The 27716-nt window shown below is 39.7% G+C and overlaps 2 protein-coding genes across 4 annotated transcripts in view; one reads left to right on the top strand and one right to left on the bottom strand.

Moving 5' to 3' along the window:
- Nucleotides 1-1669: 1669 nt before the first annotated feature.
- RIOK3 (RIO kinase 3) lies at nt 1670-13140 on the bottom strand. The gene is made up of 13 exons (XM_056485726.1): nt 12015-13140; nt 11168-11289; nt 10196-10341; nt 9958-10062; nt 9308-9417; nt 8474-8617; nt 7451-7578; nt 6377-6565; nt 5742-5901; nt 4665-4745; nt 4487-4576; nt 4071-4178; nt 1670-2999 (listed from the first exon to the last, which is right to left on the bottom strand). Exons 1-13 carry the CDS (start codon nt 12078-12080, stop codon nt 2898-2900), a joined length of 1551 nt encoding a protein of 516 aa, XP_056341701.1. The 5' UTR covers nt 12081-13140; the 3' UTR covers nt 1670-2897.
- Nucleotides 13141-15720: 2580 nt separating this feature from the next.
- TMEM241 (transmembrane protein 241) overlaps nt 15721-27716 on the top strand; it is a 55635-nt gene continuing 43639 nt past the window's right edge. Inside the window, exons 1-4 of one of the 3 annotated variants that reach the window (XR_008839947.1) lie at nt 15721-16956; nt 20412-20458; nt 22218-22295; nt 26654-26735. Coding sequence is in view for 2 of the 3 variants with exons in the window: in XM_056485728.1 (XP_056341703.1) it covers nt 16525-16956; nt 20412-20458; nt 22218-22295; nt 26654-26735 (639 nt within the window). In the remaining variant the exon portion in view is untranslated. The remainder of the gene's footprint in view (nt 16957-20411; nt 20459-22217; nt 22296-26653; nt 26736-27716) is intronic. The other 2 variants (XM_056485728.1, XM_056485727.1) reach the window with 2 other exon arrangements.

Here is a 27716-nt window from a genome sequence, read left to right on the forward strand (position 1 = left end):
TTAGTTAATGCCTTAGCTCACTAGCTGTAAGCCCTACATTACAATCTAAAAATTGTGTGAGAATATCAATTAGGTATTTGCTTATTGGTTTAGAAAGGAAAATTTAAAGGGGGGGGGAATATTTAGATCATAACAATTTTAAAAATTTCAGATTAAAACGGTAGCACAGTTTAGTATGGGAGAAATACAAATTTAAGTATCAGATACTAACACAGTATCATGCAAACTGTTGGATGACTTGTGACCCAGTGAGTGCACTAATTTCACATCAGACTAGAGACACTGAAGTCACAACTAAGAATTATAACAAGCTGTTTTTTCTGCAGAACCCTCCTGCACCATCAAACAATTCTGTTAACTGGAGATGACAAGTATATCCAAATTTATATACAAATTACTTTAAAGTTTATAATTTTTTACAAAGTTACAAAATTTATTGCTTGATAGCCAGAAGTTCAGTTAATCCAGAGCAAAATTTAAGAAATTCTACTGACATTTACCCTTCTCCTACTTCTCTGAAAAACAGCATGGACTTCCTACAATTGCAATCGAAACTGAGGTATCTTTGCGGGGAAATCAGCAGATGAGTAAATAAAACACACAACTTGAAACTCATCTGATAGAAATAAATCTTAATTTCAAGAGTAAGATTCTATTTGCCCAATAATAATCCTGGAACATTTTATTTCAAAGGAGTCCAGGAAAATGCTGCTTTTAGCAATTTTCTTGTTTTTCTTGTTTACTTGAAAACATGACCAGGTGTTGTAAAATCTCAAAGCAAATTCCTGAGCCAGTTTTACTGCAGGAAGTGTGAATGTTTTTTAATATATAAAATATATTGCATAGTATATAATTTATCATATATTTGGGCCCAGTAGCTTTAAATTAGACTCAAGGAAAATTGATTCATTTATTTGGGGCTTGTTTGGGGTTTTCAAGCCTGTTCTAGACAGATTTTAGCCAGAAATTAAAAATTACAGAAACAACTGAGGTTTTTGGTCTAAGCACAGATATATAAGCAGGGGCCTATTTCAAATAGTAGCTCAAAAAACACCTCCCCTCACTTCCTGTTATTTCTGCCTTCTTCCTCTGTCTTAATGCAAATATCTGTAGCAATCAGAATCTACAAGAACTTTTAAGGTATGAGCAACTGTTCTGAGATTTTTCTCTCCCCAGGAAATGCTAAGAATATTAAAACTAGTTATAAGCCAAGAATAGGATGATCCTGGTATTAAAAAAATGCCTTCTCCTCTGAAGGAGATCTGGATATCTTTGGCAACAGCAGCTTGTAGTCTTCCTGAAGAGGTTAGCACTTCCCTTGCAGTACCTCGTCTGTTCTTTCCCTGAGACCATTATTTTGGGAAACTGTTTCAGAGAGAAATTCAGAACAGACATAAGCATCCAAAATATATGAGCTCCTTTATTTCAAAAGTAAGGGGTAAATGCCAGATACTTACCTGATTTAGAAGAAGGAAGAGGATCCCTCCTTTTTCTAGGAATGAAACTGGCAAAACCAAGATTGTTTGCTGTTCATGTAGTACCCACCCAAACAGACATTTTTATATTGTTGTAAGGAATTTGTGTAGTCCTACCCTAAGACTGCTCTAGTGAAGCACCAGTGATCAATGAAGGCCTCTGTGATGCAAAGAACCATTCAAGAATACCACCACAAGATATTAGATTTTTACTTTACCACCAGTTTTCCAACAAAAATATTAAAAAGTCACTTTCACAGCACACTGTGAGAAGGTCACATGTAGCATCACTATATTCTGCTTGATAAAGAGCAGCATCAGAAACTAGAAACCAGAAATCAGTTAAAAAGAAGTTGATTAAAATTCCTTAATTCCAAACTATCCCAACACATCAGTTCATCTTTAAATGTATTTTTTGGAGAGAAACATCAGTAGATTTTTATAAGTTGTTGGGGAAAAAAAAATACCAACATTAAGAATAAATAGACTGCGGAAACCAGTATCAGTCATCATTATTTTTAAAAAAAGGGTTTTTTTTCTTACAGGTGCAAAAAGAATACTCAGATTTGTCTATGATTATCTTTAGGGCAAGAACATTTGATGTTCCCAACCAGTATTCTAGGTAGAGATAGGATTATTATGGTTTTATTTTTGGCTTGCACCAAGTTCTTGTAACCATTTGTGTATTAAGAGTGAAGCTACCTGAACTGACTCTTTTATTATACATTGTTGACTCAGGATTTCCTGGCATGGCACCAAGGAAGTCCTCTGCTGGTTGGATTCAAATCAAATTCCCATGTAATACCCAACAGGATTTACAGAGATAATTAGAGCCACATTCCCTGTCCAGACTTTTACATTTATAAATATATTACTTTGCTAAATGAACATTTTCATATGATTGCAGTGCACAGTTTGCCTTTTCATTTTGCCCTTGGTGGAGATGGATGAAAGACATTGTGTCCATACACAATGTTTGATTAGTTTTTCAAGTTGCATTAGGGAAAAAAAAGGGGGGGACTTTTCTAATGTGCTTTCCCACTAAATACTTGGGACAATATAGATGATTTTTAGGTTGTTTTTTTTTTTTTTTTTTTAGACTAAAAGACATGTAAGCTCTGAATCATGCAAAATATGGCCATCTGAGCTACATTAGTCTAATATAACTAGGCAATTGGTGAAATTGTCAATCTGTTCAAAGGGGTAGTGACAGTCCATTCTCACAGTGCCAGCCTGATGTGTGGGACAAGTTAAAAAAAAAAGCAAACCACTGAGGCATCACCATATGCTTGCTGTGTTTTCCATATTGGTATTCCCAGCCAACCACTCTCTTGACATTGGCAGTTGACATTTATCACTGCACCAACATAGTCAGAAGCAGTAAATCTGTGTTTTGTCTCATCAGCGGCTATAAACTCAGTGTTATTCATCATATATAGGTGGGTCCCCATCACTGGAAAACGTGGACAGTTTCTTTCCATGATTCTGCACGTGATCTTCATTCATCTTCTCCAAAGCTTCAATCTAGAGAGCCAAAAATAAAACCATGCTGAAATCGTAAAACTGTGCCAGCAGCAGAATGCTTCTAAACAGCATTAAAAAGTAGCCTTTGAGGTCAGAGCAGGTAGGCAAAATGCTGCTGTTTCAAAGATTCAGTCTCATGTCTCAAATACAGCCAGGCATACCTTAAAACATCTGTTCTCAACAAGTTACTAAAATATTCTCCTTTACAGTTTGAAGCTAGTTAACTAAAATGCACCATTTGCAGGGAGGACTGGATGATTTCTTAAGATTTCAGCCATACTCCTCAAAGCACAGAAGTATGCCTTTCTCCAATGACACAGAAATCATGGAACTGTGACACTATTCCCTTTATCTCTTTCTTACTTTGACCACCTGCCCCAGGAGTCACCTAATTTCCAGCTCCCACCTACTTCATGCTGAACTAGCACAAACCTGTGATGTCATTAGGAAGAGTAGAATTGCCATATTGCACTTACTTTAATTAGAAAATATGGAACATTTGACAATTTGTTTTTTAAAATCTGGTATCAGGACACAGGCCTTGAGGAATCACAGCCAAAGGCTGAAAATTAAAAGCCAACAGTGGCCAATGATTCCTAAGTAAACACATTTGCATGATTTAAAACTTCAAAATTAAATATGCCTAAACTTTAAATTCAAATAAATTAATAACTAAACCATGAAAAATGAGTGGTAGAATAATAATTATTTTAAACCAAACTTTCCTTTTGCTGCACAACCTTGAAAGTATGTAAGGCAAGACAACAGCTTTTAAATTAAAACAGATCACTAGATTTGCCTTAATGCTGAAATGAAGCAACTATATTCAACATCTATTCAAGTCTTTTCTGTTTGTGAGCAGGGGGATCAGGAAAGGAGGTGGAGAGGTCTGTCAGTCTGAGTTTCTGTAAAGTGCAGTACCTGTACTAGGTTGAAATACTCAAGGTTTTATAAAGAGATGCAGAATGACTGCTGAAATTTTACTCACACCAATGACACAAACTAAATATGGAAAGTTAAGGTATTATAATAGCTAATGAAATAAAAACTGTTAGACAGAGAAAGCTATACCTCTGCTTGGAAGTCTACTTCATTGTCAGCTGTAATATTTAAACCTGAGACAGCGTTGAAGAGTTCACGCTCATTAAGTGCTTCTGCCACGCCTCCTTTCTGGAAGAACTAATCAATATAAAGAGCACACATTAAACACTTTTCTACAGAGAACAAAATATTCCTTTGACTTTCTCCAGTTACTATATTTACCCTAGATTACTTTTTTCTTTTTTGTTGATCCACAGATAAACATAACTGAAAGAAGTTTTAAATTCTAGTGGTATAATTTTACTTTTTCACATTTTTTTTCACTTTCAGAGAAGGACACTATCAGCGTGGAAAATATGCAAGAGTAATCTTCTAAATATCTAAGATATCTTGTATCTTAGAGAACATGCAGCATAACAGAAGATTGTCAGACAGAGAGCTCCTACCTGTGAAACATTCCTACAGTCTCTGAACAAAAACTCAAGTCCATGAGGATGGGTTGGCTCCACAGACTGACTGACATCAATGAGCCAGACCTGTAGTAACAGAGAAATAGAAATTCACTTTGTATTAGTATTTCCCAGTAGATGAAACCTTTTTCCCCCAAATTAAGAACAAACTCACCTTCCCATCATGCCAAAGCATGTTGTATTCACTCAGGTCTGCATGGACCAGGTTGCACTCCCTATACAACTGCTGCATCATCTGCAAGGAACCAAATTAATGAAGGAAGTATCCTATACTCCAAATAAATATTGCTAGCATGACTATAAAAAAAAAAGCCAAAACAACCTCACCTTTCCCTAATCACCCACATAATTTACGTAATTTTTACCCAAGTCCTCAATACACTTCCATCCAGGGAACTGCAGTTTTGGCAAACTGCCAGCAAACTAAGCTTTTATCACTGAGCTTAGCTTTGGCAAAGTCAGAAGAGCTACTCTGTAAACTCAGGTCAGTTCTGCCAAGCAGTCCAAGTGCAGGAGACAGATAAGCATGTTCCCTAAATACACGTCATTTTCACTCCTATCACACAGGATGGAAGTCTCACAGTTGTAGAGACTGAATCCTAACCAGTACACAAATTCACTTAAAATACAGCTGTGTTGCTCACTTGTCTCATTCATTTGAGACCTAGACCACTCCTGTTACCAAGCTGTGAGGCTGGTTGCCTGGTTGGGTTTTTTTTTAATATCTATAATGTAATAGTCAGTGGACAGTTTTTGAACTAAGCAGATAACAGGAAATTAAAGCATCCACCATGCAACATTCTAATTATTCTCCAGTTTCTAGGTTTGCTGACAAGGGGGCGGGCAATCCACTGGAGAGTGCTTAAGCTTTGTAAATTAAGTGTCTGGTAAGCCCAGAAAGACTTCAGAGAATTTTCTAAACCACACACTGCTTCTATAAAAGGAGGACTACTTGCTCACAATTCTTTGGCTGCTAAGCATCTGTTTGTCATCAAATTCCAGTATGTTTTCCACTCGGATTAAAATTAAATTTAATTTTATTTATTCAGTGCATAATTTCTTATTGATTCTAAGTCACACATTAAACAGCAGCAAAATAAGACTTTGGACTTTGTATCTTGAAAATTATGTAAGCATCCTGAAAAGTAAATAAGTGCCTGTTTGTCCTTACAGTTATTCCCTTAAAAGAAAATACAAACCAGAATTGGAGGAGAAATCAGCATCATCTTACATTAAGAATCTGATAGTAGGCCTTTTTCATATCTTCACTACTAAGTGTTACGTCCTTTAGTTTAGGAGCTGGGACTTGATCCTGGCCAATGAAAGACATAACCAAGACATGTTTCTTAAGGCTAACCACTTGAGGGCAAGGAATTCCTGCATTTTGCATTCTGTGGATCAGAAAATAGATACTGATTAAGAAAAACAGAACAAAAGCTTCAAAGTCCCCAAAGTTCTAGTGCCCACTATTTAATCTGCAACCTGAGAGCTGTGTGAGAAACTTGATAAATTTAGAGCAAAGTGTTTGAGAGAACTGAAAACGGAAAAATTATCTATATTGCACAGTATTTTACACAGGAAAATTCAGATTCTGAAGTTATAAGTGAATCTAAAAATGCTCACTGAATACTGATCACTTTTACAACTATAACCAGATAACTTCGTGAGCCTGTAAATTCTCTTGCAAAAATCACTGAAGATACTGACAGCTTATTAAACTGTTTTTTGCAGAGGCTTATTCAATCTGTGCCAGGTTGTATATTATTTTGGCCTGAAAGTCAAATACCCAGACATTGAGTATCTTCCTTAAACAGAGAACAGAAACTGATAGGCATTTGGCAACTACACTACTCTTTCTTTCTTTACCTTGTTAAGTTATGCATCTCTTTCTCAGCCCACATACGAATAATTTTTCGTGGATTCAATTTACTGAAGCGGTCTTTAAATCTGTAGTCATCCTTAATGTATTTGTCGCGGTTCTTGAATTCATTAAGAGTTGTTTTAAACACTTTGATGGCACATTCTGGAGGAATAACTTTATCATCTTCAGTTGCACTGTTCATGGAAGAAGACAAATATATATAATAAAGTTAACTATTCACATACTTACAAACAAATGTATGGGTTTGAGTTTTTATACATTACAACATATAACAACTTTTCATATAAGAGAGGATCTAATTTTCTATCACATTTAAAAGCCAATTTAAGCTTAAAATAATTTTATGATTAAACTCATATATGAATGTTTGGGTTTTGGCATTTTGATTATAAGTTGCTTATCAAATAGGCTACCACTCCCGATTTGTTAAGGCACATCTTTTCACCCCAACTCCAACTTTATCTCTTGACATCTCTAAATACATTATCTCTACTTGAGTTTTATTAGTTCTTTCCCAAACATCATTGGTTTAAAGTCACTTAAACACAATCCAGTCACCAGAATGCACTCTAATCCTTCCAGTACGGCAGGAAGGGTTCAAGAAGTGAGCAGCATCCCAACCCTATTCTCAAAACAACCTGAAAGTAACAAACAGCACCTCCATTGAGCTGCAAATACAGAGCTGACAATAGAGCAATCTCTATGGAAAGACAACATTCAGGTAGCCCAAGATCCTCACAACAGCTCTGTGGTCTGGGGCAAGTCAGTGGAAAGAGTTTCTCAAAAATCAAGACTTCTTTTTTATAAAAGAAGTACATATTTTTCCTCAGAAAGGCATGGTGGGTTTGTTCCCATTCATTAATGGGAAAGTGGGGATTTTTTAACTTTATGGTTGGTATCATTTGGTTTTCAGATTTTGTTATTATCTGCATATACATGAATACAGTCTTTAAGTCTCAGAAATAAAAAAAGTGCAGATGTTTAAATATTTCTGTGTGTCCTGCTTTTGAAATCATCTCTTCTACTTAAAGCTATCATCAGTAACACAATATACTCACTTTCCTCCATAGGCATGAAAAACAACAGATTCTTTTCCTGTACTGATGCAGCCTGTGATGGTCTCCAGCATCCCAGAATTGACCATCTTGTACAGAAGTAAACGTGTTTTAGGATCCACTGCTTTCTCCTACAAGAGATTAATAGAATGAATATACAAGACATGATTACTCAATTCAATAAAGCAATTCTTTGCTTTACATGAGTTTAGAATATTTATATGCCACAAGAATTCAACTAAGTGGAAAGAATAATGTGTTAATAAAATTTCCCTCAACTGACAGAGGGGAGAAAAAAAAAAGCCAAACCAAAATAAAACATCTGAAGCAAAGCAAATCTGCTCCAGGATTGATTTAATGATTTAATACTCTTTTTTTCCCCATCAGCTACGCAGCACAGAGTATTTTACTAATTGCACAATATATACTGTGGCTCAACAGCACTTCCTACAGTGTTTTCAAGACTTTACAAATCATGAATCACAATATCCCAAGTATTATATTTCTTAGATTTAAGTAACAATAAAGCAAAGCAAAATACACAAATTTGAAGAAGTCCACATCAGGAATTACCAGAGGCTCTACTCCAAACTCATTTATACAGTCTACCAAGTAAATACCTAAATTATTAGATCAGTTGGTCACCTCATCTTCCTGAAACTTGTTATGAAGACAGATATTTGGAGCCATATGGTTCAACTGCAGGGGATTAGTCCTCTGGATGTTTCTATAAATAACTTCCAGGCAGTTAATTAATTGTAGCTGATTAAGAGACAAGTTTAGAAGGACAAAGAGAAAAAAACCAGTAGCTGTTTGCTCCTACTTAGATATGGCTCTCACAGTAATGCAGCTCAAACAAAGAGCCTTTTTCTAGTAGCAGCTGGCTGATTTAATTTCCTTCAGCAACCTTAACATAATGTTGCTTAGCTGTTTTGCTATAAATGGAATGTTGCAAGAAGTTACCCAGCAGTCTTTAGCTATTACACAAGATAAGGAGTAGATAGAGAGACTTTATTAAAAACATACAGCAGTGGAATGCTCCTTCTTCTCGTGGAGCCTTGCACTTCGACGTTCCTCAGAGTATGCATGCTGTTTTAAGGCATTGAAGACTTGATTTGACAGCTTTAAGTCCATCCCAATTCCGTCCCCAACTTGGAATTCGGGTGCAAACTACAAGCAGAAATTTAAGCATTGTTACTAGCAGACACCAAAAGTTGGCACAAACAGAAATTTCTCATTCTGATTTGGAAAAACTCAGGATATATTTGGACCTATGCAAAACCCACTTTGTGCAATGTTATCACTGTGTTAAAAAACACACGGCTTTAAACTCAGAACTCAAAGTTCTGTTCAAATTGATAGATTACCTAACATCCTGCAAAAGTAGAACTTGCAGCATTTCCTTATTTACAGAAGTTGCACCAGTTACCTTAAAGAATATGAAAGGTATGTACTACAGATATAAAAACTGAAAAGCTGTAAGTCAAACAATTGACTCAAAATAAGTTACTTGGCTTATCAGACAAAATTAATTAGAAGAAACATTATACAACATCTGTGCTTTTCAAAAATAGCTTTCGTGTTTTATTTGCTTGTTTGCCAAACTTGCTGATACTTCTGTTTTGCCAAAACAGTTCTGTGCAAATTCTTGAATTGCTCAATAACAAACTATTATTAAACAGAAAACTCACAAAACTAAAAATGCCAATGTTAATAACCAATAAAGCAAAGACTGCGTTGCTTTCACCCAACAGGGAGAAAAAAAAAAGTCAGCACCCTACCCTGCAGCACTGGTGGACAAGCTGAACTGCAGCACTCCAGTTTTACACACAAAATAAGTTTTCCTAAGTTTTCACTTACATTTTCCATGCGAGCAGTGTTTTTTCTTCCACATACCACTTCATCATGTTTTGTAGTAATGTCTTTTCCTTTTCCAATGAAACCCCTTCTTGGTGTAGTAGTAGGTTTATCTGCCAGCAGTGAGAAGAATAAACTGAACTTTACATCTAAACAAACATAACCAATGCTCACAGACGTCCCACGATACCCACAAAAGAACATAATTTTATTTATAAAACAGAATAAATTACTTCAGTTACAGTCTTCTCTTATCCTAAGCATGTCAGCTTCTTTGGCTGTGTTACAACTTACTTCTCTGTCTTCTCTGGGGTGTCAGACACATTTCTGGCATGCTACGGCAGGAGTATTCAATATCATGTGCAGATGATATGTAATCATACCATCCAAATGTAGATGACAGATAAGCACATCCCACAATACTTCCCATGTACACTGGTTATTTTGCCAGATTCAGCTACTGAAGCCAATACATTGGCAGTGAAAAGCCTGAAGTTACCCATCCAACCTCCTGCTGACACCTCCCTTTGAGGTGACCTGATTTTAAATGTAGCTGGTGTCTCTCCTTACATTAAAACAAGACCTAATTAAACTCTGTCATATTCTCAGGTCTATTGGCTGAAGAAATTGTATTGTTTAAAGCTGTCACATACCTGCTCTGTATGGATCATGACGGGTATCCTGCCAATCAACCTCATCCTCTGAGCTGTCACTGTCATAGGGATGCACCTTCCGATAATTTTCAAAGGATATGGAGACTTGAGAAACAAACCAAATAAGCATGTCTGTGATTATCAGGGATTTGCTACATCCTCACAGCTAATTTAAGCCAATTTAGGCTAAGCACCAAGAATAGCTCCAAAGCAAAAATATTCCTTCTGATGAAGGTACCTTTGCTATCTCCATTGATCTTCTTCTCTTCACGCCGGAGCTGCGCATCGTATTCCCTGTCAAATTCCATCTGCAGCATCTGAGCTAGCATTAGATCACTTGAAGTGTCAATATTTTCTCCTGTAATAAATGGTCCTTCAGCAGCACTACATAAGATGAAAAGAGGAATTTTTTAAAAAATTAAACAATGCAATCTAAGCAGAAACATTGTTTTGTACCACTTTCCCACTCTATACAGCAGACTTCACACAGAGCTGCACAGATAGGAATGGATCTCAGCTGCCTGCCTCCTCTCTAAGCCAACACTAAATATTAATAGATCATGACTTCATTTCTCTTTGCCACTCATTTGCAGTGCAAATTTTACTTAAACTTTTGCTTGTTTACCATTCTGCAAGAAGCATTAAGTGCTATTTTTAAGATGTCCTTCAGGGAAAAAAAAAAAAAAGGCATACAGGTGCATGCATGTGCATACTTATTTATATGCTTAAAACATCCCAAATAGTGTTGCTTTGTTCTGCTTCACAGGAAAGATAGTCATATTTGTACAATTTTAGAACTAGTAAGCTCTTGGCCTTTGTTTAGAGCTTTCAAGTAGTGGGAGGATACAGGTGAAATACCTGATAGTTCTCAAAATGACATTTTACACTGCTGACAAGAGCTCCTAAAGGGATAGGAAAAAAAACATTTCTGACATTTCTCTAAATATAGCTTACAGACTGTGTTAGCACCCCTAGAAAATGTAAAGAAAACATCAATAAAGAAGGAAGAGCAACAGAGAAGAAAATCCAAGGAAGACTTTTAGCTGGGGAAGCCATCTTTACTGAAGAAGATCTGAAGAAGCACAGTTAGAGGCAACAGGCAAAATCATTTACTATATTACTGTGTTCTGAGCTCATGGTAAGAAAATGCACAAGAGAGAGAAGATGGCATCACAACTATGGAGAACACTAATCCACGACTTAAACTTACGCAACCACTTCAGGAAAAGCAGCATTTTCTTCTTCCAGCTGCAATTCTTTTGCCAGCTGTTCACTCATTACATCAGCAAGAGAACATGATATTGATGTTGTGCTAGGGGCTCCCCACGGACACTGTAAATAAATATTTTATTCAAGTCAGCAAGACTTGGGCAGTGGCAACACAATAATCAGGATAATCAGGATAAATAGATGGCTCAAAAATAAGCTCATGTAATCTTGTAAGGGCTCTTCTACAGATACTTGGAGAACTACTCAAAAAATATTTTCATAAACTCAATAGGGAGGACTGGGGTTGATAAACTGTTGATAGTCACTAGTGAAGGAAAAAAAGTCAGTTTGTCAGTGTCGGTACTCTCAGGGGGCAAAGAGAGAGGGCAAAGCCTTCCCAGGAGGTTTCTACCTGCGTAGAACTTCTCTTGGAACAGCCCAACAGCAATGGCTTACGCACAGCTTCCTGCCGCGCTTCCAGAGCCCTGAAAGGTCAGCCTGCCTAAACCATGGCCTCAAAACCGCAGAGACACGCACACCTCGCTGGGGAAGGCCGGGCTGGGGATCCAAGCGAGCTGGACTCGCTGCCTGCAGCCGGGATAACCGAGCTCGCTCGGCTCCAACGCCCTCGGAGGGAAGCGACTCAGCGATCACGCTGTCACAACAGCCCTCGCCACCAAGGCGATAATTGCCGGTAGCAGCAAACCACGCTCGGGTCGCTCTGCCGAGTGACCCTGGCGGTGCTGGCAGCGCCCTCCCCACGGCCTCGGTCCTTCTCCTGCTGCTCCTCCAGCTCCCCGAGCCCGGAGAGCGGCGGCCGCGGCCCTCGGTGCCGGCACAGCGCTCACCTTGCTCTGCCAGGCGGGGCCCGGCCCGGCGTCGGGCGCGGCGGCGGCGACTCCCACCGAGTCCATGGGGCACGCAGGGACAGGCAGCAGCGGCAGCGGGGGCTCTCCGCGGGGCAGCAACGCTCCGACTGCGAAACCTTCCGGGTCCTGCCCGGTTCTCCGCGGCCGTCAGGCGGCCCATTGGCCGCGGCTGAGCCGCCTTTCCGGTGATGTCAGCGGGGCGGCCGCGGGGCGGGCGGAGCCTGCCGGGGAGCCCCGGCCCGGCCGGCCCAGCGGCAGCGCCGAACGGAGAAGTTAAAAAGCTGACGTCTGTTTTTATCTCGGGGAGTAACCAAGGGAGCGCTGGGAGGGAAAAACAACCCCAGCAAGTCAAACAGTAAGCCAGCGGTGAAATAAATGGATGAAATGGAGTCCAGAGAAGGGCGACGGGGCTGGTGAAGGGTCTGGGGCGCATGTCCCATGAGGAGCGGCTGAGGGGGCCGAGGGTGTTTATCCTGGAGAAAAGGAGGCTAGGGGGTGACCTTATCGCTCTAGAACCACCTGAGAGGAGGCTGTGGCCGGCTGGGGCTCGGCCTCTTCTCCCAGGCAACAAGCAACAGGACCAGAGGACACGGCCTAAAGCTGTGCCGAGGGAGGTTCAGATTGGACATGAGGAAGAGTTTCTTCCCAGAAAGGATAGTTAGATTGGAATGGAGTGTCCCAGGAGGTGATGGAGTCGCCATTCTTGGAGGTGTTTAAGGAAAGACTGAATGTGGCACTCAATCCCATGGTCTAGTCGACTTGGTGTTTGGTCATAGATTGGACTCAATGATCTCAGAGACTTTTTCCAACCTAATTGATTTTGTGGTTCTGTGAAATGAAATAGTTGGCATTTGTTTTTATTTCAGGAAGTAACTGAGGGAACAGGAAGAAAATACAACAAATTAATTTGATCCCAATCCTGTAAGCCACTGTAGATACAAGTTTAAATACTTTGTGTGTGACCTGCTGCCTTTTACATCTCAATTTTATAGGTAATGTTTGTCTGGAAAATAGTATTGTAACTAAAATTCCCTATTTCCAGGACAGCAGCAACAGCAAAGTGTTTTGCTATGACACTTTAGGTCTACTTGAGCAAGTTTCCTAAAAGGAAGGAAGCAATGCCTAGAAATCTCCTGTGGCCTGGCTTATCCCCAGCTGTTGAAGGTATCTGTCTGCAGTCAGACAAATGTGTGTCACGGTCTCTGTTGATAATCTGAAAACCAGCCTAGGAAAGCCAGGTGTCTTCACAGGCAGAAGTGGTAAGGGATTCTGTATCCTCTGTGGCATCCCCCAGCCTGCTTGGAGTAAGTTCCCTGTTTTACATCAAGCAAAGCCTGTACTGCCAGACAGGCCCAGCAAAGGCTGTTCATATCAATTCTCAGCTGTGCAAGAATCAGCTTTGTTGGCCAAAGTTCCTCTTATTTGTCCTTAGCAACCTGCAATGATGTAATACATTACAATCTCCTAAGACGCTGTTCCAGAGTTCATTACCCCAGAAAGTTCCCAACTAAAAGACAAACCATTTGGAAGAGGGTAAGGACCTGGACTTGTAACACACAGCCTGCAGGTATGACACAGGCTTATGCCACAAAGGCACTGTAGGATCATAGAATCCTTTAGGTTGTAAAAGACATTTAAGATCCTCAGGCTCAATGGTTACCACAGCACTGCCAAATGCTGGCAAGAGTGGCTTTGTCTGGTGATGCAGTACCAGCATGTTTCTCACTCTCTCTGCACTTGGCCCTGGTGAAAAGAGATTATTTCCTTCCCTTTGCAGCTGCCTTTTGAAGTATGAAGATTACTGCCTTGCTCCCTTCTCCCTTTGTCTAAAATTAAGTTTAATATATGAGCAGAATATCAAAGCAATGTCCTGCTGCCCTGGGAAAAATCATTATTCTTGCACAGCTGTACAAGCACTGATTAAGAAAATGGGTTTTGGTAGGTTTTGATTCAGAAAGACATGAACACTGACTAAATATTCCTATGTCTTCTTATTATGTTTTTAATTTTCAAAAATAAGTCTTCTGTTTTAGTCTCTTAAATATTTCCTGATTAGGCCTTGATCCCATGACCTCTTATATGAAGGGTTCAAGCTTTGAACTGAATTGTGTTAAGAAGAAATGTTCTGTGAAATGATGCATAGACAAAATCATTTGTGACACATTCATACATCTCAATAAAAATAGTTAAAAATCTAGATAGAGCAGAAACTTCCCTTCATGCTATCAAAGTAGTTCTAAAGCTGCATAGTGATTACCCTGTATGTAATTCAAGTCAGTCCTGATAAACAACATTAGCAGAAATTTACATCTTCATTCTTAATCCCTCACTGTAAGTGGCCTAAAAGAATTCAAACCTGCCTCTGTATTTGGCTGTAAGAAAATATATCATCTTTTCCCAAGTCTCCCACTTGTACTAAGAAATGCTGCAAAAAGCTCAGAGATATCACTGTAATATTTTGCATCAAATTGATACCCCACTGTAATAAAAAGTCAGAAGTACTCCTACTGTATGTTTGTGTTAGTCTTTGTAGATATCTGTAAACTTTATTTACTCTTTTTTAAAGACTTACAGGCTGAATTTGTGGCACAATGCAAAGTGTGCCTTTGTTTGCCAAATACACATTTGACATTTGTGTGTAAACAGGTGCTCTGCAAAGTGGAAATGCTGTATTACCTACCCTGCCATCTCTAACACATCCATTACAGTGTTTCATCAGTGGTTTCTCTGTGAGCCTGCATGGATCAAACATTTCAGCACTGGAAATTGATGTCTGTGTTGGACCACCACCTTACAAACAAGATAGGATCACATCTGATGCACCAAAATACTTGAATATATCTTGGTGCAGGTCAGCTGTTTAGCTGTTGCACTCTGTTGACCTTGTCTTTTGAGGCTAAACATAGCAGGTCACACAGGCTCATTTTATGGCCTGGATTTGACCACTTAGTGCCTCCCTCCTCTCTAGTTTAAGCTATGCTCATATACAAGGTTCCTTATTTATGCTGCTTTGCTCTTTCCTCTAGAAAGAGAGTGTATGTGTACAGAGAGGGCCCTGTACTTTGTGTTACCTGAGCAAAGTCAAGGTAAGGACAGCAAAGATAGGGCCTTGCTAATACCAGGACTGGGAAAAACAAGGCTTACCTAGGCCATAATAAAAGATCACCCAGTAACCATGACCTAACAGGGTGTGTCTTTCACTGCTTCTCACCTGCCTGGGATATTTCTAGTTCACATGTCACCAGTGAATCATAGGATCATGGAATAGTTGGTTGGAAGGGGCTTTAAAGTGAGTCATCTAGTCCAGCCCCCTGCAATAAGCAGGGACTTCTTGTCATGGGTGAGAGTGGGAGCTTCAGACAAAGTTTTTTAGAGAAGCCTTTCCATTGAGCTGTGAAGTGCAGAAAGGACCCCCTTGCTTTCTAAATTCCTTCTCAGAGAGGAGCCAAGGTGCAGCTGGATCCAATCTTAGCCTCAGACTGTCAGCAGTTTAAGTTTAAGAAATTATAAAAATGTGATTGAACCTTTGTACAACTTTGTCCTGTAGGATAAATGGTGGCAAACCAGAGCTATAAAATGAATGATTCATTATGATAAATTATTAGTCAAAAAGATCTTAATCAGAATTATTTACTACACACTGTAGAAGATAAAACTAGTAGGATAGGATAGTACAGTGCACTCTCTATCAAAGCAGCTATATTAAAGCAATTCTGTTAAAACTAGCAAAAATAAATAGTTATTAAAGCAGAGATTGATGTTGCTCACCCATACCAATGACCATGGGCAAAATCTCTTTCACTCACTCAACCTTAAGGACTAACTTTGAGGGGTGTCCCCACCCAAAGGAGGAATCTTCACACACACTCCAAGAAGGAATATGTTGGAAGAACTTAACCATATGAAAATGGACTGGACTTTTACAGTGCAAAGTGGCTGACTGGCAGTCATATATCTCCAGGTCAGCTTAGCAGTTTGTCTGCCAAATCTTTACCTCACTGTCAAGATGTTAATTTGGAGTTGATGTGTTAGACTGGTGTTATCATAATAAAATAAACACCAAAACCAGCTTGATGTGCCCTCTCAGTCCACACTGGACTGATAGCCTTGTAAATAGGCCATTGTCCAAGTTGCTTTACCACATTCCAGGGCAGAGCATCCTGCTGAACATCTCCAGCTAGATCAGGTTGCTCTGAGCCCCATCCAGCCTGTCCTTGAACACTTCTAGGGATGGTGTGTCCATCTTCTGTTCCAGCATCTCACCACCTGCACCATAAAAAATACCTTCTTTGCATCTAGTCTAAATCCAGCCTCTTTTAACAGTTTAAAGCTATTCCCCCTACCACTACATGCCCATGGTAAAAAGTCCCTTTGCAGCTCTCTTGCAGATCCCTTTAGGTACTAAACGGCTGGTGTAAGGTCTCTCTGCGGGCTGAACATCCCGAACTCTCCCAGCCTATCTTCACAGGAGAGACGCTCCAGCCCTCTGATGATCTTTGCATCCTCCTCTGGACTCGCTTTGGTCTTTGCCGTGCCGAGCGCCTCGGAGCCGGACGCAGGTCTCGGGGGCAGAGCAGAGGGGCAGTGCGCTCGCTGCCCTGCCGGACAGGGCGCTCCAGGCGGGTCTCGGAGGCAGAGCAGAGGGGGCAGTGCGCTCGCTGCCCTGCCGGACAGGGCGCTCCAGGCGGGTCTCTGGAGGCAGAGGAGCGGGGGCAGTGCGCTCGCTGCCCTGCCGGGCCCGCACGGCCGCCGGGCGGCAGCAGCGGCCGCGCAGAGGCGGTGCCGCGGAGCCGACGTGTCCCGCCGGGCCGATGGCCGCCGCCCGCCGCGCCGCGCTCCGCGCACACACATGTATTTGAAGAGGCCGGCGGGCGGGCTCGCCTTCTGCCTCTTCTACCTGGCCTCCAGCTTCACCAACAAGGTGAGCGCGGGCGCGGGGAGCCCCGGGCTGGACGGGCCGGGCGGGGCGCTGGGAGGTGCGGGGGCGCTGGCTGCCGCTTCGCAGCTGCGGGAGCGGGGGCAAGGGGAGTGCGGAGGTCCAGGAGCAGGAGAAAGAGGAGAAAGGGGAGAAATGGTGGCCTCTGCTTTCCCTGCCCTGCTCAGGGAGAGCCGGAGGACCAGCCCTTCCCGGACGGGAATATCCCACCAGTGAAAAGTCCGTGGCGCTCCAGCCCGCCGCCCATCCCAGTGCGCTCCCCAAACTGCGGATAGGGCGCCGGTTTCGTTTTGCTCAGTGTGTGACATCTTAGCTTTCCACGGCGGATAAGTTCCATTGTTGTATTGTTTAGGAGAGCAAAGAGGTTGACATCACGTCATTCCGATGAATGAAGTATTACGGACCCAGAAGTTATGCTGCACTGAAAGTGTCGCTGATGCTGTATACATTTCATTATTGGGTCTGGCAACTGCGCTCATTCCCAAAAGAAGATCCGTTAACTGGAACAATGTTATCAACTATCCAAGGGAAAAAAGTGAAATATTCAAAGTATTATTTTAATATTGAAACAAATATTAACTTCCATGGTAACTTTGTTCCTTTGACAACTTAACCGTGGAATTAAGGATAAGAATTTTGTTTTCCACTGTGTAACAATATCATATTAGTGTTGCTGAAGTGTCTAAGCAGAAGTAGGCTGAAGAGGGCCACATTGTGAATAAAATTGTATCATTTGAGTATAGTTTGAAAGTAGTTTGTTCACTCCTGGAGGAGAAGATAAATTAACTGCTCCTTGCTATCCTACTTGCCAAGGAGCGTGTCTGTATTTCTGGTGCAGATTTCTGAAAGAAAAATATTGGTGAAAAAAATCAGGGTATGAATATTCAGAGGGAGGATTAGATAAAAGCAGAGGTGAAAATGAAACATTTTCTGGGCATTGGCCAGTGGTTCTTGTTCTGAGATACATTTGCCATTAAGGATGCCCAGAAGTAGACTGAAGTCCAGACATGAAGCAAAGTTGTAGGGAGAGATAATGCACTTGATTTGACAGACTGCTGGGAGCAGGAATTAGTTAAACAGAAAGGGACTAAAAGAGCTGCCAGGTTGCATCATGGGTTGGGAAGGGTATTTATTTGACTTAACTGTGCTTGAGGGGAAGTCATAGAGGCATTGACAGAGGGCCTCCATTTTCAAACCTGAATGCAGGTTTTAGTGTAATAAAGTTAAAAATAACCAGAATGTAGACCTTTCAGTTGTTGCAGGTGGTGTGCAAGTGCAATCAGGGGTTCAGACATGTGGGAAGATCGTCCTGATTTAAAATGCACATGGCAGTTCTGACAGTGTATGTGTAAAAGGACCTGTTGTCAATCAACATACCTTGTCTTTATATACTGATGCCAGCTTCTTAGTGACACCCCACAAACCTGAAAACTGGACCTTGCAGGGTGCTCAGCACTGTTTTCTCTCTGCTGAAAGCTTTCAGCTTCTTTTGCCCTTGACAACTTCTGCTGGCTTCTGGAAGGAGGCTTTATTTCATCTGAGAAAGCTTCAATCATTCTTCTCCTTTGCAGAAGTGGTATTTATATACTTCATTATGGGAAGTTGTTAGACCTGCAAGACTTTTATTTATGCCTCACATTTGCATACATGTGTATTTAGTGTGAAGAGACACTAGCATCCATACATGCAGGCTCAGACAAAGCAAGCTAAAGCAATGACACAGATTTTACTTTTTACCCCCATATATTACATCTGTGATGGGCTTTATGGGCTGCTTAATGTTTTACACAAAATAATGTGTAGCAGAATGTTAAGTCTGTAAGACACATTAATCATAAGGAGACAATTATGTTGAGATTAATGCCCTTGGTCCTGCCAAAGATTGCCTCTTTGGTACGATATGATTTTAATTGACTGGTGCTTATGGCTTTTTGTTCCTGTTAATCCTTTTCCATTCAGAGTGATGTATGGACTGTGTTCCGAAAATGAAAGTGCAATTCAGATGACAGCCTTCTCCATTGTTCAGTGTGTCCACTCCATGCCTCATGTACTTTAGTGTCTGTTACCTTCTGCAGTGCCTGAGGCAGCATCCAGCACTTCTGGCATGGAAAGTGTTGTGAATGGGTGTTTCAGGTCACTCAGAGAAGCACCAGCAAAGGGATGGGCAAAAGCAGATTTTATATTGAAGTGAAATTGTGACAAAGTTTGTTGGCAAGGTTCACTCTACTGCCATCAGTGCTACATTATTACACCATTACATCATTATTACATTACTGCATCATTACATCTACAACATCGTTATTAGATGGTCAAAGCAGACAGAGAAAAATCAGACTAAAATTAATCAATCAAAAAATCAATCAACCTAAAGTTATCTACGTGGAAGTACGAACAGGAAAGGGTAAGGATACAAGGGAATAAGGCGCTCACACTGAGTCACAGCATTCATGGTGAACTCGCTTGCCAAACCCCAGATTTGATCAATGGTTTAGTGTAAAAGTTTTAACAGCACTTAAACACAGCAACTCTTAATCAAAAGCCTAATTTAAACAGTTTAACAAAAGGTTAATATAGAATTTAATATAGGCATGACAGTGACTCACAGCTTATCTTACTTACAAACCTAACGTACTTAAGAATCAAAGAGAGCAATATTCATAATAATTTGCTACAGCATATCCACATTCACACACAGACATAAAGGAACATGTAGAAGGTGTACCCAGGAAAAATTCCCCTCAAATTCAGCGAAGTACTCACTGTGGGTGCCCTTGCATCTTCTTCATGGGCAAAGGGTTGAGTTTTGAGGAGTGGATGGTATCAGCCCATGATCCATCATTGTCCTTCAGAGATATCCAAGTGTAGCAAACTTAGGAGTTTGCTGGCTCTGAAATTTGTCCCACTCAGAGGGAGGTTGCTGGTTGCATCCTGCTGTGGTCTGGGAGAGTCCAAAGGGTCTCACTCAGGACTGCTGTTTATAGGGTCACATGAGAGCTGGGTTTAAATGAAGTAATTCTCCTTCCTGGCCTCAATGCAAGTTGGTAACTTTCTTTAAATTATAATAACAAAAATGTTATTCTACTTGTGTTGTTATACAGGCAAGAGAAAGAAGTCTCCAAGGCTGTTTGTTAAAAGCAGGAGCTCATTGAACAGCATTAAGTTCCTGAAAGTAGACAGTGTTTCTGATAAGCTCAAGTGGAACTTAGCCTAGTTATTCAAGATTGAGGCCTATCAAGGATTTCAGAGATCATAGTGCAGCCTGATGAGGGAAGGGGGAGGAAATACACCACAACAAGTGAAATTATTAAGCCCTTTTTTTTGGTCCTTTCTACCAAAATAAAGCAGAATGAAAATTTTCTGTGTATGTTTTGTTGCTTGTGATTGTTGATATTATAAATGGTGGGTGTTTTATGTCCATTAATTTGCTATTTGTTTTCCAGTATGTTCTGTCTGTCCTGCAATTTACCTACCCTACCCTTTTTCAAGGGTAAGTATGGTTTTAAGAATTGTTGTTTTAAAAAATGACTAACATCTTGCTGTTCCATGCTGAAGCTAACTTCACTACCTCTTGTCCTTACTGGCTTTTGCTGTCTAGAGAACATGCTTCATGAAGCCTTAATAAAGCATTCATTAATGTCTCTTAGTTAATTTTTGAGCAACATGCAGTTGGTGTAATTAAGATATATAGAATCCATCATTTCTTATTTTCCTTAGTCCTAAGCTTCAGCATAGAAAAGTAGAACTTACAGTACAACCTCTCTTCTTTGGAAGAGAGGAAAATGGGGAAAATATGTAGTTATGCTGCACTCTTTTGCTGTGCTAGAGAAAAACCAACCTTAAACCCATTTTTAGGCATTCACAAATACCATGTTGCTTCTTTTAATGCTTAGCCTTGGTTGTAATTCTGCATCACAAGTCACTGTCATATCTTAATTAATGTAATGAGAGATTTAATGTTTTAACAAGTGTCGATACATACCATCTGTGCTGTTGATGAGACATTTAGTGAAAATCTGACCTCTTAGACCCAAGCCTTCCCCCATTTTTGAGATTATGTTAAAACCTGCAATCTCGGGGTATCTATACTTCTTTTTCTGCTGCTTAGCATGGCTTGCATTTTTGCCTGACTTGCAGTCCCAGGACTGCAATCAACTATAGGAAAATTACCTTGGGAATCTCCACTTATTTTGAATGTATTCAGCTCAATTAGATATGCAGTGAGTGTTTTCTTCAGTTTTGGCACACACACAGAGACTGCCTCTTGCACAAGTCTTTTATCATATGGGGAGAGGGTTTTGACTAATTTGTGTAAAATAGATGTGATAAATTAACAGAAAAGCATATTTCAATGGCAATCAACTGCCTTATGGCATCTGTGTTACCACAGTTATTTCCTTTTTCTATTATTTGAAAGTGTATTTCAACATCTTAATATTTTTCCATAAATTCTGGCTTTTAAAAGTGACCTTTCCTTGAAATTTTTTAAGTGGCTCAGATGCACTTTCATTTAGACCTATGTCAGATGAGCAAAGAGAAAAATAATGTGATTCTCAGTTCATGCTGTTACTTTTCATTGTCCTTGGTTCCCTGTATAATCTAAGACTATACTGCATAGTCCTAAACATCTGAAACTGTCACAAACTTCTGTTCCTTAAAATCTGAGACAAGAGGGAATTCTTCACAATGAAGTTGATGGGATTTCACCACTGGCTTGGATAAAGCACAGTCAAACTTGCAGTAAATGTCAGGTAAACCTGGCTTTTAACCTCTCATATGGTCTTTATTAAAAAAAAAAAAAAAAGTAAAATGAGCTATGATAGTAGCATTGAATATTTACCACATCCACGTGGAATATGAGCACACTTTTCTCTGACAATGTCCAACTGCACTAGTAGTGCACAGAGTGAATATTTGTTTATTTGTGTATGTGTGGGAAAGATTTCAAATAATTGCTTAAATGCATTGCAATGAATGATAAATAAGCCCACTTCTATACCTGTTATGGATGTTAATGTCATTTAACACTGTAATACAATATTGCTGTCTGAGCTGTGCTAGGTGTTCAAGGATTTTCACCCAAGAAATATGGAACCTCTCTGAAAACCACTAGCTTAAGGAAGGAGAAAGCTGATAACTTATTTTAAAGTGTAAAAGAAATCAGTGTGCATTACTTGCTACTTATTCCAGGTTATCTGCACATGCTCCCTAGGCATCACATATTATTTCCTAGTGTCATTCTATTTCAGGTGGCAAACATTGGTGGGTGGACTTCTGCTTCACATCTCCTGGAAGCTGGGATGGGTGGAGATAAACTTGTGTTCAAGGTACTGTAGTTTTTTTGGTATCTGCCAAACATTTATTTTCCATAGCTGGATTACAACATAGTTAAGTTGGTCATGGATGTTATTAACTGGCTAAAATAGAGTTTAATATGTGTGGGGGTGTGGGTGCTCTGCTTCACAGATGTAGAAGAGAACTCATTTTAGTTAAATGAATGTTCAATGACTCACACTTAAACTAATATAAATTCTACAAATATAAAATTCAATTTAACTACTAATATAAAATTCAATTGGATTCGATTTAACCTTGGTGAGACAACCAAAAAGCCCTTGGTGAAAAGAGCAAGGATGTCTTATCCAGACATCTGTCCATATCTCTTCCCTGGATTGTTTCTCAGTATTGTAAAAAAACCTTGGTAATGTTAGTTAAGAGCATTGACACAACCTTCTGCAAAACCCTCAGGGCTGTGAAGTCTGCAAATGTGATCTGACTTTTTCTGAGAGCTGTGTCTCATAAATGGGGATCATTCACGTTTTCCTAACTGATGTTAACCATGAAACTCCAAATTAAATTGTGCTTTGTAGACAAAGTTCATCTGCTTGAACTGAGTGTGACATCACAATTCAGAAGAGTCTTCTTGCTGTACTCTGCTCAGGTGGATCCTGCAGCATGAAATACAGCATATTTTTTATTGTGCAAAATGGTATCATTTAGAAGATGCATGCCCACAATCATTGGATCTTCATCTCAGGAGGTACTAAAAACCTTCCTGGGCAGTGACCTGAGTAATGTCACTTGACTCTGAAGCTGGGAGAGTTTGGACTAAATGGCTACCAGACATCCCTTCTGATGTAACTTTTTCTCAGTGATTCTGTATTAGCAAGTGACAATTGATGAACTTTCTGTTTGAGATTCAAACAGTTGGCTTGAAAAGTTGAATCTCCTCACTTGGAATGAAATCCTGTGAGTATGTCAGAAAAACCAGGCTGTGTTCTGTTTTCATGTCCATACAAGTGATTACATCACCACGGAAATATAACTGAGGTCGTAAATGAGAACAGAATTCCTTTTCCTATTTTATGGCTGTAATAAACCGAGGATATTGTAAAAGCTGTCAGTGACTTTGACAGAGAGAGGACTAGGGTCCAAACCTTGCTTTATTGGCAGTTACTGATACCAATATATATTATTATCAAATTTATATTGCTTATGCAGATTTTGTATTCACAAAACTGTCTAGAAAAATACAGCCATCAGTAATGTCCTTTTATAACTCAGCTTTTCATCACTAATGATTACTTCTGCTTCAAATAATGAAATTGAAGAAGTTGAATCTTTTTTTTTCCAGCTTGGAAAAGATATTTTTTCTTTTCAAAACCTGGGAAGACTTTTAAGAAAATAGAGGACAAGAACCACTCGCTGATGTTGAGGAGGTTGTTCTTAGCTAAGAAAGGCTTGGATGAAAAATTAGTTGATATTTTGACCATGGAGACTTGAGGCCACTAGATGTCAGCACACTGCAGGGAAAGGGGTTGAAATCGCTTGAAAAACCTCTTCATTAGCATAGTTAATACAGAATACCTGTTCTAGAATAGACTGAATGGAACAAGCAGAATTAATTTACATGCTTTGGCTATAATTCATCCAGCTATTTAAGCATGAGTTTAAACCTGCCTTTCTTCATAAAGATTAGGTACATGTTTTAAAGCCTTGCAGAGGTGGATTTGTAACCTTTATCCCCTGTATTAAGAAAAAAAACAACAAACAAATCAAAGCCAAAACGAAAAAACAGCCTGAAAACCCAAACATAGAAACCCTCTAAATCTCCAAAGCACTACCAACCAAAAACTCCCCAGCAAACAAACAAACTAACAAACAGAATGTGCAAATGTGATTTTAATGCTACCACTGGGATATGGACATTTTCATCCCCCCTTACAAAATATCTGTCTCTGAATCTGTCTATTGGTTTGAGGGGAGAGTTTTGTCTATGTGTAGGATACTTAGGAATATCATAGCCAATCTTCAGTCTTGTCATGCTTCAGATAATAAACTGCCATCCATTTGTTTGTTTATGTCCACAAAGTCTCGGTTTTTCTGTCACATGGACTGATCTCATATTCTTTCTGAGCCACCTCAGGTTATCCCAAAGTGTCTCAGCAGAATTAAGTTATTACATGGAGATCATTGCCCTTTGTCTAAAGTCCAGAATACCAACCACATTATAAAGACCAAATAAAAACATATTATTTAGAGTAATCTCACTCAGGTTTTGTGAATAACCTGCTTTTCGTTTGCTTCCTCCCAGGACATGCTGTAAGGCACTCTCCATCATTGCTTCTAAACAGCAAATGTTGACTGTCTGCAAAGCTTTATCCAAAACAAGGGCTCTGTGGAGTACAGAGGAACATGCAACCTCTGCATGATGCTTCCAGTCTGCTGCCCAGCTTCTGCCTAACCCTTGTAGGCACATAAGTCTGATGTGTTCTGCTTGGCATTTCTTGTGCTGCATTTCATCCATAGATGCTCAGAGCCTTTCTTTAAGTGTTGTTTGGGGCAACCTACCCATTGCCTATTGTGGGATATGGATTTAGCCCTACAACAACCACAAACTCATCAGTTCTTTCCCTGTTTTATGTGTACATCACTGTATTGCCAACATGAGAAGCTGCTAATTGGATTACATACAAGACAGATTGTTGCTGCTGACACGTTATATCAAACATCCCTGCATTCCTTTTCAGTCCTGAAATTCCCACTTGGCAGCATAAAATTCTACCCTTACATCATGGAAAAAGCATCTGAAGTCCTTTTCCACTGCACTTCACAGAATTGCATTGGAGATGAGGACATATTTGGGATTCCTACAATTTAGTGATGAGGAACATGAAAGAGTGATATTTTTATGTTCTAAATTAAAATTTGGTTTTATCATGTGTTCCTTTTATCTTCCCAGACCCACTTTCTTTTCCCCCCTCCCCTTTTCTTCAATTTGTTGCAGTTCCAATAGTGTGGGGGTATTTTTGTTGGTGTCTGATGTGAATTCATTGGTAATGAGGTATGACAGTATTGAATCTTGGTCTTGATGAAATTCCAGTTGAAGTCAACAACCTCAAAAGAAACATTATTTTCATGAAAATTTATGGTGACTGGTCAAGAAAACCCAGACCAAATATTTATGCCTGTGAAGGGATCTAAAGACTATTTTTATGACCCCGGGTTTTTGATTATCTTGGAAAATTATGTCTATATAACAGAGGAAATGTGATATTTATGGTTTTTCTCTTGTCTGTGATTACATGAATCTTTCTGCATGTTTTATCTTCATTCATACTATTCCAATTTCATTGCTTAGTGGTCTGTTTTCTTGTGTTCCATGAAGTGTGGTGGTTGTGTACCAGTATCTATAACTGCATTTCAAGCCTTACATGTTAATTGGAAGTGTAATGCAAACTGAAGAACAATTTGGTTTTGTTTTGAGAACCAGCACTGCCCACTAATGTTTTGTCCACTTTAATTCAAGGCCTGGGGAGAGTGAATGGGGCAGCCATGTCTTCAGTCCTGGGAAGCCCTTGATTCAGGCCTTTATCTCACAGCTACTCCTTTCTTCCCTTGCCAAAAATCTTACATTATTCTCTCTGAAATTTACCACCTACCTGATCCCCTTTTCCCCTTAAGTAACAGGATCAAAAATAGGAAAAGTGTAAGTTCTGAAACCCCTGCTCAGAATTGAAATCTGACCCTACTGCAGGAACCATGGCTAAAAAAAAATTAATCAGATCAATCTGATGACTTCATTCCTCCATTAGCTGTCAAACTGCCTCTAGGAGTTTGGCTTAGTCAAAGGAATATCATTAGGAAATCTCAAGAGATAGGCTCCCACAGAGACAATCTGATCTTTAGGAAGAATCTCTTTGTAAATCTGGCTGAGAAATGAATGTGTGGGTGGCCAAGAGTATTTGTACATAGTGAAAATTTGTGCTGTTTGCTCAGGTGAGCCATTTTATGCCTTCATTTGTAAGGTTTCTTTCCTTTCACAGATCATCAAGGAAATTAGTTGAAATGTTTCTCCTTTAAAACCAGTGGGAATAATTTCTAAGGGAGAAAAAAACCACTAAAACCCCATGATTTTGGAGGGAGAGGAGCCAGGGAAAGAGTAAAACAAACAAACAAAAATATCTACAGTTAGTTCCTCTCTTGGATTAGACAAAAAGAATAATTTCTGACTTGAACTCCTTAGTAAATGAGAGGAATACTGAGCAATCAGATACTGATTTTAATATGCATGTTTGAAATTAATGTACATCTATACATATTATTACATTCCTTGCAAGCAACTGTTGCTTTCTGTATGTAAACAGAATGTGGTGAAATAATGGGGTTTTAATTGTTTTCACAGGTCTGAAATCCTGTCATGGCTTCCTGCATCAGTACTTTTTGTGGGCATTATTTATGCTGGCTCCAGGGCACTCTCTAGATTGGTAAGAAATGAACCAGTAGAAATCAGTTCTTTATTACCTCTACTTTGTAAACAAAGACCGTTCCCTTCATACATGATGTATAGTGCTGTTCCTGGGTTGAGGGAGAAGGAGGCAGAAGGGATTTAAATAATAAATCCAATGTTAATGGAGCTGATGCAGCAGTCCAATCCTACTAAGTGTCAAAAAGCATCTCTGTGACAGTCTGAAGCACTCAGCATCTCTACAGAGTACTCAGTGTTTTGCTGAACAGATCCTCAGTGGTCTGGATTGTACAGGTAGGGAAGAAGCTGAAGAAATCAGTAGCTGTAATTTCACAAGAGGAATGGGATTGTGAGATCTCTGGGAAACCCTTCCAGGAAACTGATGAAGACCATTTCAATGAGAAGGTTTTGATTCTTTGCAGGATTTGAAAAAATAAATAGAAAGTTGGGAAGAGATTATGGGAAGCGTTAGATTACTCCATTTTATGATTCATTTGCATCACAGTAATTTACCAAATGTTTACAGAATGTCAAATCTGCTTCCATGAAACTTGAATGCTTTATGCTTAAATTATATAGTCTTTCTTAAAAAAAAAAAATAAATTAAATTAGTGGCATTTATTTTTAAAAAATAACAATATTTTGCTGCTTTTGTGCAGTCTGCTCAAATCCTGACTAGTTCCCTTCTGCATTCTGTCAATGCATCTTAATGTAACCCCAGAGCCAGCTTACTCTTGTCACTTCTTCAGCCCTAAGGAGGATCAAAAGAGACTTTTTTTTACCACATTCTGATTGTAGTCATCCCTTGAAAATCCCATTAGAGATAAAGAGCAGAAAAGAACAGGAGGTCTCTGTTCTCCTAAGCAAGGTTGGGGACCTTATCTTGGACACAAATAATCTTGGGAAAGCACAGGCATGTGCCCAGAAGCCCCATGCTCCCAGATCAGCTCTGTCTCTGTGTGATTGCATTTACTTCCTCTTGCTTCCTTGTCAAAGGAAG

The sequence above is a fragment of the Oenanthe melanoleuca genome, chromosome 2 (assembly GCF_029582105.1).
Source record: "Oenanthe melanoleuca isolate GR-GAL-2019-014 chromosome 2, OMel1.0, whole genome shotgun sequence".
NCBI classification, from domain to species: Eukaryota; Metazoa; Chordata; class Aves; order Passeriformes; family Muscicapidae; genus Oenanthe; species Oenanthe melanoleuca.